The sequence below is a fragment of the Euprymna scolopes genome, chromosome 44 (genome assembly GCF_053919585.1).
Source record: "Euprymna scolopes isolate OS-2025 chromosome 44, ASM5391958v1, whole genome shotgun sequence".
Taxonomy (NCBI): domain Eukaryota; kingdom Metazoa; phylum Mollusca; class Cephalopoda; order Sepiida; family Sepiolidae; genus Euprymna; species Euprymna scolopes.
The window spans coordinates 55826503-55843021 of NC_136525.1; the positions used below are offsets into that span (position 1 = coordinate 55826503).

General features: G+C 35.4%; 1 protein-coding gene across 3 annotated transcripts in view; it reads right to left on the reverse strand.

Annotated features, from left to right (window-relative positions):
* LOC145268855 (ATP-dependent RNA helicase A-like) overlaps positions 1-16519 on the reverse strand; it is a 109555-nt gene that overhangs the window by 49524 nt on the left and 43512 nt on the right. For all 3 annotated transcript variants that reach the window (XM_080124535.1, XM_080124534.1, XM_080124536.1), the window contains 4 exons: positions 11663-11804; positions 10179-10261; positions 4404-4560; positions 1621-1718 (listed from right to left, as the gene is read on the reverse strand). In XM_080124535.1, coding sequence (XP_079980661.1) covers positions 1621-1718; positions 4404-4560; positions 10179-10261; positions 11663-11804 — 480 coding nt within the window. The remainder of the gene's footprint in view (positions 1-1620; positions 1719-4403; positions 4561-10178; positions 10262-11662; positions 11805-16519) is intronic.

Consider the following 16519-nt stretch of genomic DNA (forward strand, 5'->3'; position numbering starts at 1 on the left):
TCTGTGTGTTTACAAAAGGCTTCTTTCAGAGAAGCGGTCGCTCGCTTCACAACTTTTTAAAACTTTTTATATCACATATAAATCGTAATATCTCAAAGTTAACAACGAAGCTCACCTGTCTATTTAATTTGCTTGATTTCGGGAAGATAAATATTCAATATTTGTTACTCGCCGCATGTGGGTTAGTCTTTTTCCTATAACATCTTGCGGAACAAAAAAAGCGTTAAGCAGTAAATGAAATCCCGCAGTCAAACTTCACCTCATTAACTCATTAAAACGGACACCTGCTAAATCCAAGTAATTAAATAAATTCAAACGTGTTTCCGTCAGCATCTCGTGGTGGGGCAATTGTTAACGTTGCACGTTTTTTTTTTTACACTTTAATTTACAACTTTGCCTCAACGGTTCGGATTTGATCCTCATACTTACTTTTTTTTTAACCCCCCCCCCACACACACACACTTCCAAACACCCGGGCAACGCCAGGTACCCCTTGCTAGTCTTCTATATATATAAAAGGCAAAATGTGTGTGACCATTTCGCGTATGTCTGCAAAAGGCTTTTCTCGCACACACTCCCAGGGTCGTTACTATCGCTTAAAACTGTGTATATAGGTCCTATATAATAATATCTAGGAATTAAGAAAGTGCGTAGCGTATAGATTTATTTACGTCGATTTTTACAAAATTATTGCTATTTTGGCTTCTCGCGTGTTGATTGGGCTTTTTAGTATAAATAAAGTGAAACTAAACTCAAACAGACGTGTTCGCGGCATTGCACTGGGAAAAACGTCCAGAAGCAATCAGCTTTGATCAATCTTGTATATCAGACAGTCAAATTTCGATAAACAAACTCAGACGCTGACGCTGCGTGACTTCTATTTGACCTTCTTAATTAGGTCAAATGGAAGCAGCAAAGTTAACTTTTATTACGCACGCCCGTTTTTATAGTTATAGTTAGATAAATAAATTCAAACACGTCTATGCTGTATGTCGCGGTGGCCCAATGGTAACATCGCACGGTTTTTTTTTTTTTTCACACATTAATTTCCAACTCAAGGGTACGGGTTCGATTCTCATACTCACCTACCAAAACATTTTTTTATTATTATTTAAACCCCCCCCCCCCCCAGGGTTTTGATTTACCTCAAGACACCCAGGCATCGCGGGTACCCCCCGCTAGTCTATAATATAAATCTCACTTGTCTGTTTAAATGTATGTATGTATGTCTGCCTAAAACTTTTGACAGAGACAGCATATTTTCACAAGATCAGTATCATTTTGAAGCTCAACTCTTCGGGTGATAAATATCGAAAAATTGGCTAAAAACACTAATTCCTTCACTCTTAACTGAGCACTTTACTACATGGAGGGGTTGGTTTTTTTCGCCAATATTTTTGAAAGTCATCCCTTCTTTTCAATTGACTAGCCTTAATTTAAACCTTCACCACTTTCAGTTTGGCGATGGGCGCAACAGCAAAGACATCATGTTCTTTTTTTTTCATTCTTTTCCTCCTTCGCGGTACGAGTTCGAGCCTGCCTGTCTACTACCACATTTTTTTGTGCTCAAACACCCGGGCAACGCCGGTCACCCCTGCTAGTAATAAATAAAAAACTTACTCCTTTTTCTGTGTCGTCTTTATGGTCTTCTTTCTTATGTCGATCATTTGAAGACGGGACAAATTTGGTGAGTTGAATGCAGTCTTCTAAAAAGTAATCTGAAACAATAGAAATAATAGTGGAAGTGGTGTGTTAAGCAACATTGAATCTGGTCAGTATCAGATGGGTGACCATTTGGCAATACCAGGCGCTGCATGTAGGAGGATGCTGACACCCAACTGCAAGAATTATAAAAACACGATATGTACAGCATAATCACATTAGCACACTGGTTCTCGTTAGGTCACCAAAGTTAAGCAACGTTGAACCTGGTTGATACCAGATGGGTGACCATCTGGAAATGCCAGGCAATGTATGTGGAAGGACATGGACACCTTGCAAAAATTAATGTTGATTAAAAAAAAAAAAAAAAAAAAAAAAAAGCAGAAACAAGGCCAGGCATCCAACCAATTTTTATAAAATTTTAAATAAATGTCTTATCTATTATATTTAAACTAGCTTGAGTACCCGGCATTGCCCGGGTGTTTGGAAGTGTGTGTTGAGCAAAAAAAAAAAGTGATAGTAGGCAGGCAGGCTTGAACCTGGGACGCGAAGGCGGAAAAGAAAGTGAAAGAAAATCTGACGTCTTACCGCTACTCCATGATGCGACCGGAAGTGTAAAACGTTCAAATTTAACGTCAAGATAACTTGCAGAGATGGTGTTGCTTTTAAGGCTCCCACGAAAGCAAATTAGACACAAGGTCATTTTTAATGTGGGGTGAAAACCAACTCACCCAAAAAGAGGGCACTCTGGCAGTATCCAAATAATTGTCTCAGTATGAACGGTTTCCCCTACATTGACCAAGGATGAATTACAAAACAGATACTACCTGGGCGAAGGCCAGGCGTTGGCATTTGAAGTTTCACTTTATTTATACGAACAAACACTGGAGACGACGGCACGGTGGGATCAAAATAAACATAGAGACAATGTCTGTTTGCAAATCCGAGATATTACGATCTGAGAAAACTTCTCACGGAATCTAACCGATGCGAGAAACCTGATACAAAACGCCTTTTGTGGACATACACAAACGTTTGCGCTCATTTTGCTATTTATGTGATAGGAGATTATGTCATTTTAATTCATCTGTTGAACTTTCCACCTCATTTTTTCATGCCAAGGAAGTTTTATTCATGGCATGATGTTCCTATCCATAAACTGAGCTTCTATAGACTTTCAGACATTTTTTTTTGGAAGCATTCACATCACTAAACAATGTCGTACAGAACCGACGACGAGAAGCTCAACAAGAAGCTATAAAATTCTGGCTAACATCTTTTGGGGAACCGAGGTACAGACATTATGCCTGTCAGCCTTAGTGCTGCACTAGTCAACACTACAAAACTGCGCAATGGGCACTTGTACAGTTTAACCAACACATTAACAAATGAAAATATCAAAAAAAGGTTATATTGTACATATCCATTTTGGATTGACGATCTCCGAAAAAAAGGATAAGGGTTATTGAGTAGTAATGGGATAATTTCTTAGTAATGGTTAGTAGTAGAAATTTGGTAAATTGGATTATTTAATGGGATGGAGCCTGCCTGCCTACTACCACTTTTCTTTTGCTCAACACACACCTCCAAACACCCAGGCAACGCCGGGCACTAAAGCTAGTTTAAATATAATAGATAAGACATTTATTATAAGAAGGTATGAAATTCTGGCTACCAGCTCTTGGGGAACCGAGGCACAGACATTATGCCTGTCAGCTCATCTGTTTTGCAGGTGACTATCAAGATATGCTCTTACCTCATGATGATAGTGGAGAAGTGCTCCATTCTGCTGAAAGTGCCATTCTTTATTCCTAAACATCTCTTGGGAACATGGTATAGCGTTTTCATGTAGCAAGTTGAAATCATTTAAAGAGTGGTATAGCGTATTTATATAGAAAGCTGAGATAAGTTAAAGGGTGTATACATTTTATTGGGACTCCTTGTGTATATATATATATTTATTAGTGATGGGACGATTCCAATATTTTTCCCAATTCCGATTCCATTATATATATATATATATATATATATATATATACATACACACACTAGCAAAAGTACCCGTCGTTGACTGGGTTCAAAAACAGCCTACAGAAAATAGACTCTGATTTATGAAAGTATGATAGGTTATGAAAAGGAACGGTTGTAAAGAGATAGCTTCAAATTTGGGGGTATCAAAACCAAAGCAAAATATGATGAAAGTCAAAATAAAATAGATAAAACCCATAATTTATTATACCATACCTGTTCACACTGAAACACTTATCACAATATTCTGTGGATCTATTTTAAAAAACATTATTAAACTTTGTAACATATTTCCATTCTATGGAGGTCAGGCGCGAATGCAGACCCCACAATTTTATTATACCATCCCTATTTAAGGTAAAACATACTTATCAGAGTATTATTATGTACATCTATATCAAAAATACTTGTAAATGTTTTTTTTTTTAATTTTTTTATTTCCATACTTCGTGGACTAGGCGCGTATGCAGACCCCACAATTTTAATGAATCATCATTATGCCAGATAAAACATACCCATTCCTGTGTCTCAATACATCTTCTATCATTATATGTGATCAGTTTTCTATAATAGTCAACCATATAGGAGCCTATTCGTGACCGGACACACACAGACGTTCAGCTTTATATTATATATATATATATATATATATATATATATATATATATATAGCACATCAAGACAATTTTAGGAATATTGAGTCTTTGACTTACCCTGAATGGGATATCCACACCCATTTATATCGATAACAATGCAATTTCCAAAGTATTCAGTAAATAGCTTTACATCGACTATGGCAGACATGAGCACGATGCGTAGATCACTGTAAGTTGATAACATATCCCGTAATAATACAAGTAAAAAATCAGTCTGGAAAACAAAATCAAAGCAGTGGAAAAAGAAACAAAATTATCAAGAAACGCTAAAATCATGAATAGACAGAAACGGATACGGAATCCCAAAATTATAAGGCTAAGACTTCTAAGATGCGAAAAAGTAACAAATTCTTATTCTTAAAATGTCGGATTCAAAAACTCAGAAAAAAAAGAAAAATTAAATTTTTGTGAAAAAATTGTTCTTGTAATGTGTATATATATATATATATACATATATATTTCTTCACCATATTCCCTCTGCTTCACTTTTTTTGTTTTCAAGTAAGATCTTTGACTTACTTGTTGTTTCATCAAATACTTTTGCATGCAAAATCCAAGCCCGCATTTTGCTAATTCCTACACTCTGATAAGAAGGAAAGTATTTCTTCGAAACTCCGCGGATTAAGGACTATCCACTTATCTAGTGTTTCCTTTTCAGATTAAATATGTTTTTAACTCATTTCAAAGAGTTTTTTTAACATGTTTTATTAACTGTTTGCTCATATATATATATATATATATATATATATATATATATATATATATAATTACTATAATAACATTTCTTTTTTTAAATAGCTACAGAAACTAGTGTTTCATCCTTTCGGGAATCATCAGTGCAGGGGGTCATGATTGCCGCCAGTCAGGAGATTTGAACCCGGCCACGAAACTATCTCTGACTCCATTAGCAAGGAACAAATCCACACGGCCAACTTTAACCGCGAGAAATATTGTTGAAATTTAAACATTTTTAAATGTTGAAACATCCGTCCATAGTGATCTAATGATTATAACATCATGATCCACACATGTGAGCTTGTATATATATATATATATATATATATATATGTATAGAGAGAGAGAGAGAGAGAGAGAGAAAGAGAGACTGTCATATGGGCGGTCGGGTTTCGATCCCTGCTTGAGGTAGTTGCTTGTCTAGCCGCACTGATGAGCTGTGGTACAGTGAAACAGTACCGTATGTGGATGACATATAGTAAGTTATAAAATATATATGGCGATTAAGCTACGCAGAATATTCCACGTTTCATCCTCTCTGGGACTCTTCAGGCTTATGCGCGAATTTTGTGGTTGTTTGTCGTTTTTATATACGCATATATATATATTGCGTATATAAAAACGACAAACAACCACAAAATTTGCGCATAAGCCTGAAGAATCCCAGAGTGGATGAAAAGCGGAATATTCAGTGCAGCTTAATCACCATATATATTTTATAACTTTCTAACTAGCTCTACCTACGTATTGAGCACTTTTGAAGTAAATACTTAAAGTTTATGCATAAATTTATACTTTCGTATATTAATTTTATGTGAGTAAATTAAGTAGTTATATATATATATATATATATATATATATATACACACACACACACATACTTTTACTTATTTTTTACATAATTAAAAATTAAATAAAAAGATCTTGCTCTGCTTTAGTATTGAGTACTTTTGTATAAACCTTGTTAAACTCATTCGATGTTTTCACCTTTGAAGAATATTAACCTGGAATAATATAGATCTACACTTTAATATGAAAGTCACTTTGTGTGTGTGTGTGTGTGTGTGTGAGAGTTCCTTCCTCATAGGCTCCAAAACTGCTGAACTTTTGCAAATTTCACACAAAGCTAATTTATATGTCTGGTAGTGTTCTTAGATATGTTTTGTACAGAAATTCATCCGATAAGTTGAAAAAAAAAAAAAAAAAAAAAAAAATCTGATCTTAAAAAGCCTTTCTTTCTTACAGATAAAAAACTAACATTTTTTCAGGGGAATATTTTTACGTTACACCGGCCAAGTGAGATAATAAAATCTCAGCAAATCATTTCTTCTTAACAAAAACAGATATTGTTGGCATCTGGACATATAGTTTAATAGTAGAGCATTTGACTACATATTGAATGATGTCCTGTTCAAGCCTGGTGTACCTATTCATTTTATTTTAATTTTTTTCTTGTTAATAAGTTCGAAAAAGAGACTGTCATATGGGCGGTCGGGTTTCGATCCTGGCTTGAGGTAGTTGCTTGTCTAGCCGCACTGATGAGCTGTGGTACAGTGAAACAGAAGAGGTACCATTTAAAATTGCCAAAAATCATTTGCTTGTTTGCATATTTTTAAACTAAATATCAATCAGAAGTGACTTTTCCAGGGAATTCATCGTCAAGCCCAAATATCAACTGACTTAAGTTTTGAGACATTGTGTTGAACAAAGATGGCGGCGTAGTTCAGATCAGTAACCAAGATGGCGACCAAGAAACAAATGCGGTCCGTGGCGTAGTTAACCTCTTAAGTTCCGAGATATTGTGTTGAACAAAGATGGCGGCGTAGTTCAGGTCAGTAACCAAGATGGCGACCAACAATTAAATGCGGTCCGTGACGTAGTAAACGACGAACTGATTGAATCCAAAATTCGACAATTTTTATAATAATTTTGCGACGTTTTCATTGGTTGTTTAGCACAGCCGTTGGTTATAAAAATGATTGGCGAATCCATTCGTCTCATACCCCCATTAGAGATCAAAAACATTTTACAGATGAAATTTGATGAACGACATTATCATTATTTTTTTTAATTATTTTTGCAAATTAGTCCACCGGGCAAATTATTCCTCGTAATATATAATAATCAATATAAGGATTGATTCCATCATAATACATACGCAATCTGCATAAATTTAAATATCATGTTTAATCGTATTTTATGACTGAGCAACACCGGGCGTCTAGCTTGTTATATATATATATATATATATATATAATAATAAAAGTTATAATAAGTTTACTAAGGTAATCAAAATGGTAAACTTAGAATATATTATAAATATTAAAGAGTTAATATTCGACCGTTTTGGATTTTACCATTTTTTGATTTTTACCCTTCACCGGACTATCCATTCATGTGAAATCTTTTTATTATTTTTCTTTTGCCTCCTGTTCCCCTTACCTCACCCTTTTTTTTAACCAAGTAACATCCTTGACTTACTTGTAGTTTCATTAAATACTTTTATATGCAAAATCCGATCCTGCATTTTGCTAATTCCTGCCCTCTGATGAGAAGGAGAGTATTTCTTCGAAACTCTGCGGATTAAGGACTATCCACTTATCTTGTGCTTCCTTTTTTAAAATTAAATATGTTTTTAACTCTTTTTCAAGATGTCTTTTAACATATTTTATTAATCATTTGTTCATATATATATATATATATATATATATATATAGATGTTATTTGTTTTTGTTTTTGCGATACATTCAGACAGTCGAGCGAGATGGATGCGTGGGTAAGGAGTTTAGGCTCATTACCCCGCAGGGTCCCAATTTCGAATCTCGCTAGATTCAGCCACTCTGTCAGTGGATAATTATATTTTAAAAACAATATATATTTCCCCAAAATCTCTGGCCTTGACGGACTAAAACTTAGTAAAACTAATGCCAGGAACTAATCCTTTTGGAAATAGGGTACGGTTATGAATTATCTCCAGCATCAAATAATCCTTATACACTGAAATTTACTTTATGTATGAAAACCAAAGAGAGAAGATATAACATACGAGAAATATTTGGAATCAAGTCTCTCTTTGCTGTTATTTCAGATCATTTGAAACCATAGCAAGTTTTAGTCTCGCCTCCATCAAGGCGAGAGGTTTTGGGGAAATACAGATATTTTGTAATTCATATGCAAAACTAGGAAAACAAATGATTGAAACATTTTATGGCTGTAAAAAAATGCCAAAAATAGGCTCTGGATGATCGCCTTAATGTGCAACCTTAAGGGCAAATGTCAAATAGCCCACTACACAATCCAGGTCATTACCTTTCCAATGAGCCTTCATTTGTTAACTTCTGATCAATAGTTGCTGAGATTTGGAACTTCTAAAATTGTCAAAAAGGTGGTATATCTATTTATATGTGGATATATCTATATTGGTAGGCAAAGTGAATATTGAAATGCTCATATCTTTGGTTTTTTTCGGACGAAACATGAAAATTTGCAGGCTTTTTTAAGATTGTAATACAATTCTATAATTAAAATTTTTTGACAATTGCTAAAAAAAGAACCTATTGCTTGTCCTCACACAGAATTATTCACAAAAGATCTTGCAGAATTTGGTTGGAAATCTTGCCTCATTCCGCATAATCTCCTGACCTAGCTCCCTCGAATCATCCCTTATTTTGAGGATTATAAAATCATTCAGACGATCTTAAGTTAATATGATGTGATTGAAACACGAGTATTTCACTTCAAAACCTAAAGATGGTTGTTTTTGTTTTACGGCATATCAACCCTTTTCGGGTTATTTAATGCCAAATCCAAAGATTTTGAAGAAAATGTTTTTAATAGAATATATTCGTTTTCAAGTCGGTTTCTATTTAACCCATAGTTGGGACCCTTACAGGTACTACCAATCCGGGTCAGTGGACCCGGGAGCAATGGTAAATAAAGGGTGGCTCCACACTCCCCAAAGCCCGCAATCTGGGGCCTCACCACTGAATATAGTTTAAGGTCATATCCAGGATCCAAACCTAAAGAATTTTAGACAGATGGAAAAAAAGTTACAGAGAGCAAACGTTGTTATTGTTATTTTTTTTTTTTTTACAAAGAAATCACCACTTATCAAGGCCCGGAAGCCACTTAAGGATAAGGGTTAATATGAGTGTACAGTGGTCAAGGGGAACATGTCAGTCATCGTTAGTAGTGAAAACCTAGAAAATTGGACCACCCAAGGGAACAGCTCATCAAGAACCCGCCCATGTTGGACTTTAAGACGACCATATCGTAGAAGCTGGAAAGCAGGAAAACGGAACAAAGCTCCACAGGCATGCAGCTCCAAGAAAGAAGCTTTGCTCATGGAATCTATGTTTAGTTTTAGGCATAGATAAAGAGTGGGGGAAATTATTGGTAGTTGTTTCAGTTAGATGAGTGCTTTTCGTGAAAGTCAGGCCAGGGGAACCATAAATTGGAGCTCAGACAAGCACTTGCCATAAAAATAACGACAAAGCAGACAGGCTCGCAACGTCTCCTTTGTGGGAAAGAGATTGCAGGGAAGAGAAAAGAGCATTCCCCACTAGGCCACAAAGTCTATTTTGAACTCTGCCAAGGCAGGATAAGCCGCCTCCAGCAGCCACCACCCAGATGTGGCAACAGTACTCCATCCTTAGACACACCTGGCTTTTAAGACGTAGAGAATTGTATCAGCAGTGAGATATCTACTGGAATAGCAGAACGATCCCACCATTTTCCCAGCAGCCCTGGCAACGGATTTGATGTACGTGTTCCATCTCAGATCAGGAGTACAGGTGAAGCCCAGAAGCCTGTCAAAACATGGAGCCTCCTCAAGACGAGGAGCCACTTAGTTCAACTGATGCACGACGGGGATCAGAGCGTTGATGTTATGAATAAAGATTTTAAAAATCAGTTTTTCATTTTCAAGATGAAATTTTAAATCGTCAAAAACTTCTGCACAAACCTAATATTATTATTAGTTCCTTACATTAAGTGGCTTTATGTTTTGTTGGAGTGACTTGCATAAAATAATAATACAAGATATACAGCATTTTCTCAACGTGTTGATGTATAAAATAAATTTCTTAAAGAACTTACTTCAACATCTCTTTGATGGATTTCATCCACGATGACATGGGAGATGCCACACAAGCCATTTTCCAATTGTCTCAGCAGGGTCCCTTGTAAAAAAAAAATAAATAAAAATAAAAAGAATAAAAACCCAATAAAAATAAAAATATTTTTATGTTTTGGTTGAGTTGTCTCAGGAGGTTTCTTTCTCTTTGCACTACGGCATATCAAGGTTAGGTACTTGTACAGTTTAATCGAGATATTAAAAAATGAAAATATCAAAAAAAAAAAAAAAAAAAAAAAAAAAAAAAAATATATATATATATTGTACGTACTCGTTATGGAATGAAGTGCTCCCCCAAAAAAATTTCACTTAATTATTTTCAAATATATATATTTTTTTTTACAGCGGAAAAACAATCTGTTATGTCACCGAGCAAAAGGGAGCCATCTTTCGATTTTTAGACCACGAGGAAGGCCATGGGGAGATAACTCAGTCTAAAGCACTGACATCCCTCCTCTCCATGTTAAATAATAACTTTTCTTCCTTCCTTGTGGTCTAAAATCAAAACATGGCTACCTTTTGCTTGGTGTCATAAATTGTTTTTCCGCTATTAAAAAAAAACAAAAAGAAATACTGGATCAAATTAAGTGAAATTTTTTTGGAGAACTTAATTCAATAACGGTACAAACAATCTAACTCTTTTTTGCGATATTTTCATTTTTTAATATCTTGATTAAACTGCACGAGTACTCAACCTTTTTCCTTGGACGCAATCTTCAAAATGATTCAATGATTGCTTTGGTGCCTCTGATTTACAGCACATTAACCGTTTTTTTTTTCAAAACAAATCTCATTATCTTCATATTCGGTTTAAAATCTTTTTTACATACTGGCATGCTTTTAGAAATCGATTTCCAAACAAACCTATCTCTAACCAGGTCTTTATCTTTCTTTCTCTCAAATTCATCCCTAACACTTCCTCCCATCTTTGCAATCTATCCAATGGACAGTCTAAGTTAAGATATGTGTGTATGCACATGGAAATGTTCTTTTTATTTAGTAAGAATAAAAAAAAAAAAAGAACTAGCCGGTCATGTATGCCCCCCCCCCTCCATGAGTGAAAAACTTACTGTCACCATCACTAATGATTGTGCCAAATTTAAAAAAAAATTCAAGGTGTGGTCATTGAGAAAAGTGCAAACAAATGAATGGATGAACGATTTGGGGGCAATTTTACCCAGAGTTATCCTGGAAAATCCATTCTGGCAAAAATTTACTTTTACCATTACTAATGTTTGTGCAAAATTTTGAAAAAAAATCCAAGGCATGGTTATTGAGAAAAGTGCGAACGGACAAACAAGGGTGAATTACTAGGTCCAATCTCTTCTTTGTCGGGGACAAAAGAAAAATAAAGCAGTCTAACCAATTCCATTTGATGCTGTCCCTCCTCCCCCATCTCATCACTGAGAAGAGGAGAGAAGGATGAAGATGAAGATGTGCAACTTACCAACTGTACAGTACAAAATGGAAGCGTGTGGCCGAGGAAGAACCTTCTCAAAACGAACGCTGTATCCAGTCGTCTGACCTAAGTTTTCATTCCTTTCCATGGCAACACGCTCAGCGAACGATATCGCGTTCAATGTTTTAGGCTGAAAGAAGAAAGAAAATCATATAAGATAATTCAACGCAGAAACCCTGTAAACTGACAAGCCAATTCTCATTTGTTATTGCTGTACTATGTTCTTGCCACATCTGGATTGGTGCATATTCCACTAGTTTTTCACTCTTAGACAAGTTCCAAAAAAAGAATCTCAAATCTAATAGCTCCCGTACTGTCAACCAAGCTCCAACCTCTGTCTCATTATCGCAATTTTGCATTCCTGTGTCTGTTTTACAAATACTGCTGCAAAAAAGGTGGGCTCCCTCTACCAAGCTAGAAAATTACTCACACTATATCTTATATTTTTATAAAGTCAAAATTTGCCGATGCATGCAGTATTATTGCCACATCTACGTGCGTGCATCTACCACTAGTCTCTCACTTTTAGACAAAATTCAAAGAAGAATCTATAATCTAACTGGTTCCATATTATCCACCTGTCTTATTGCTGCAATGTTGAAGAAAATATTATCCGTTATGTATAAGACTAAAAACCAACTCTAAACATTGCGCTGGTCCTTTGTCCTAAATCACTGCCACACCTTGATTAACAATCCTATTTTAGCTTTCTTTTGTGTTCCTTGATTGAAGAAACTATTATCCGTTATGTCCCACGGAAGGTAATTCTTGGTAGTTTGTTACCTGCAACTTAGACAGAAAGAAAGAAGCACCGATGGGAAAAGAAAAGGAAAAATAAAACAACTGAAAGGAAAAGATTTTTATTTTGTAGAAAGTTTTGATATGAAAAGTCTATAATCGATCGACTGCCAAACGTTGTCCATCTGACTTACAAATAAGATTCTTGTAGAATAACATTCGAAATTCTACTGCAGAGAGAAAGGAGAGAAGGGATTCATTTACTGAAAACAATTTGCAGGATTTCCTTTCTTTATTCTGTGTTCTTTTAGAAACAATGTTCTTCATCTCCTCGTTTAACGTGCATCCTTTGGGAGCATTTCCATAAGCATGATCATTAGATGAAAATCCTTTGTTAATTTTCCTTTATAAAGAAAGATTCACACAAATCTCCAATACAGAGAGTTCACGTAACTATAAAACCTCTGCGACATCGCCCGAGTTTCCTTTATATGCTGAGATAATTAATTCCTGCGAATTAGTCGCATATTTCAACTGTTTTAAAGTCCAGTTAAGATTATGTTACAGCGATAAAAGGAGGAATAACTCTAAATGAAGAAAGTAAGAGTTATCGCCCTACATAGATCTTTAAAAAGACAAGAGAGTTCCAGAAGAGAAAAGCAACATGGTGGACATCGATTAAAAGTTGGTTCTCTTTCTAATTTCCTTCAACTCAGTTTCGTCCGAGACACATTCCAAAAGTTAGGTAAGTTTAACTTAAAATCCTTCTATACTTGGGAGGAATCAGCCATTCTTCCTTTTCAACTACTTTACAGTCTAGTCAGGACTGAAAAACTGTTCACAAAATATAAGGTCTCTTTTCTTTGCCCAAGACCTCGATTAAACATGTCAGTTAACCATGACATATTGAACCTGTTCTTCCGCAACTTCTTTCATCCACAGTGTGAGAACAGCAACTGATTTTTTAACTTGAAAAATGCACCTTGTGGCAGACTTGGTTCACAAGGAGAGGCTTGCCCAATCAGTGAGCAAAATTTGATCATGTGACATAGAAGAGGAGGAGGAAGAAGAAAAAAACAGAGGGGGGTGAATGAAGGAGAAAAGAGAGAAAGAAATGGACAAAAAGCACTTGTGCCCCCTCGACATACATATTCCCAACCAACCCAACAACCAACAAGATCTCACCCCTTCACTGTTAAGGTCCCTAGATGTCGGAAAGCCTTCTACTCCAATAGTTTCTTCCCTCAGACTGCTGGACTTTGGAATTTTCTCTCTGTTTCCTGCTTCCCTGCCTGTATTAATGAGCAGAAGTTTAAATGTCCTGTGAACAGACATCTTGCTACTCAACTCCTTATAGTCTCCTGTAGATATGATCCCAAATAGTAGCCCCTTACATTCAAGTGGCAATATGCCTTGTTGAGGGTGAAAAAGCATTAAAACAAGCCGACCAACGTGAGTGAATTACTAATTTTAACCATATAATGCCCCTCTAGCGTAGCAATGAGAGTTATCCTGGAAATTCCGCTCTGGCAAAAATTTACTTTCACCATGACTAATGTTTGTGCAAAATTTAGAAAAAATCCAAGGTGTTGTTATTGATAAAAGTGCGAACAAACAAATGGAGAAACTCGAGTGAATTATTAGGTTCACTCCCTCCTTTGTCGGGGGAACAAAAAAAACAAAAAAAAAACGTTGCTGCTATTTAATAGAAAAATTATTTAGTCTGGCAATCTATATAATAAAACATTTTTAGTTAATCACAAAAAATAACAGCAAGGGAAGTAATACATATTTTTAATTGAAAATGTAAAAAGAGTTGTCTCCCTTATAACTAAAATTATAATTTTAAAATTAAAAAAAAATGCACAAATACAATAAAAATTTTTACATTTCACTGGACAATTCTGAGTAGGAGCAGTTGCCTATTTGTATGTGTTTGTGTGTATGTATATCCAGGTGAAAGTAAAAAACTACAAAAGAAAGTAGCACTGCCTTGAAATGTAAAAAGAAATATCCACAAAGTTGGTATATTCTTTATCAGCGTTTCCTCAGATAAATAATATTTGTAATTGAAAAGAAATTCTTCGGAGGTCAACTGAGCCAGTTTTCGTTGCAGGCCACTGTTTTTCGGCCATTTTTATGTACTGATTTGGGAAGAAAATGGTGACTTATTTCTTGAGAAATCTAATATATAAAGGAAAGTTGTCCATGCGTCCGTGTGTGTGTCCAGAGAGAGTAAAAGAGTAATGGGCTGCATAAGGGAGAAAGAGGGGGTTGGGGAGTGGGAGGAGAGAGAAAGATAGAGACGAATAGAGAGAGGTAGAGAGATAGAAGTTTTAATTGAATTTTGTCCCACACAAAATTGGGTAGCCCTGTTAGTCTATTATATAAAGCGCAGATGTTTGTTTGTGTGTGCATGGTTAAAAGTCAGATACTACACAAGACACACCTGCAAAGCTGGTGCATTTTTTTCAGCATTGCCATAGGTCAAATATAATCACATTTATTTTGTAACAGTCATTCTTTTTGGCGGAAGGGAGAAAGGTCAATAGAAAAGTATAGAGGGGGTGGAGGAGAGGAGATGCCTTGACCATTTTTTTCCATCGACCTTCGGTTTGTGATAGAGAAGCAGGGAGTAAAGTTATTCAGATAATAATATGAAAAATAAATTTTAAAAAAAACTGAGAACAGTAGTCTGAATAATCAAAAGAATGCAAGTTACGAATCCTTATCTAAAAAATTCACAAGCATAAAAACAGTTAAAAAATCTTTTTGATAAAAAAATTCCTGCATTCAACTAAGATACGCCGGAAAAAAAAGTTGAAAGTTACTGTTGTGTCTGTATCAATAACGACACGAACGCAGATAAAACAAATATATTAAAACGAAACGATAATACATATTTACAAAGGTGCAGTTGTACTACAGTTGGAAGATTGTCCCGCAGAGGGCGTGTTAAAGTTTTTCATGGAGCAACCGGCACATGTGTCTTGCCTATCCGGCTTTAGAACACAGCTCCCCGGTCTTGCTGACTTGATACCTTTATCTATATCTTTTCACCCACATATGCTAATTAGTGGGCGTCTCCACAACAGTTACATTTTGCTGAAACATCCAAAATTTCAGAAATGTAAACAGTTCAGTTCAAAATTCCATGCAGATTTCCCGAGTTAAATAAAGTACACGTGAAGAAGATTGGAGGTTACATCGACTAAAACATCCCGAGAATAACGCCAGGTGTTTGTTTAGAATTAAACCTATTTAAATAGAAACATTGCAGAAAAATATTTATGATGTGCATATTTGATTTAAAAAAAAATTTTAAAAGTACTTGATCAATTTACGTGCTTTTTAAAATGACATATTCATTCTGTGACAGATTATATATATATATATATATATATATGAGCAAACAGTTAATAAAATATGTTAAAAAAACACTTTGAAATGAGTTAAAAACATATTTAATCTGAAAAGGAAACACTAGATAAATGGATACCCTTAATCCGCAGAGTTTCGAAGAAATACTCTCCTTCTCATCAGAGGGTGGGAATTAGCAAAATGCGGGATCGGATTTTGCATGCAGAAGTATTTGATGAAACAACAAGTAAGTCAAAGATCTTACTTGAAAACAAAAAAAGTGAAGCAGAGGGAATATGGTGAAGAAAAAGGTGATTACACATGAATGGATAGTCTGGTGGAAGATAAAAATCCAGTGACGGTAAAATCCAAATGTAAAACTTAAAGAAAGTTAAAAGAATTTCCATTTGTACAAGTAAAATCCAAGGAAATCCCGTAATTGGAAGAAAATGGTCCATAATAATCCAAAGGCAGAAATTCATGGAATAATTCACAAAAATGTGTACAAGGAAAAAAGAAAAGATTCCAATAATATTAATAAAAGAAAAATAAGATATGCTTTTCACTCTACTTCCGAGACATATATATATACAGGGTGTCCACAAAGTCTGACTACATTATGTAGGCAGCCTTTGTGGGCACCGTGTAGATTATGTAGCCAGACTTGTTCCTTGCTTATAGAGTCAGATGGTTTTGTGGCCAGGTTCGAATCTCCTAACCAGCTGTAATCATAACTCCCTGCATTGA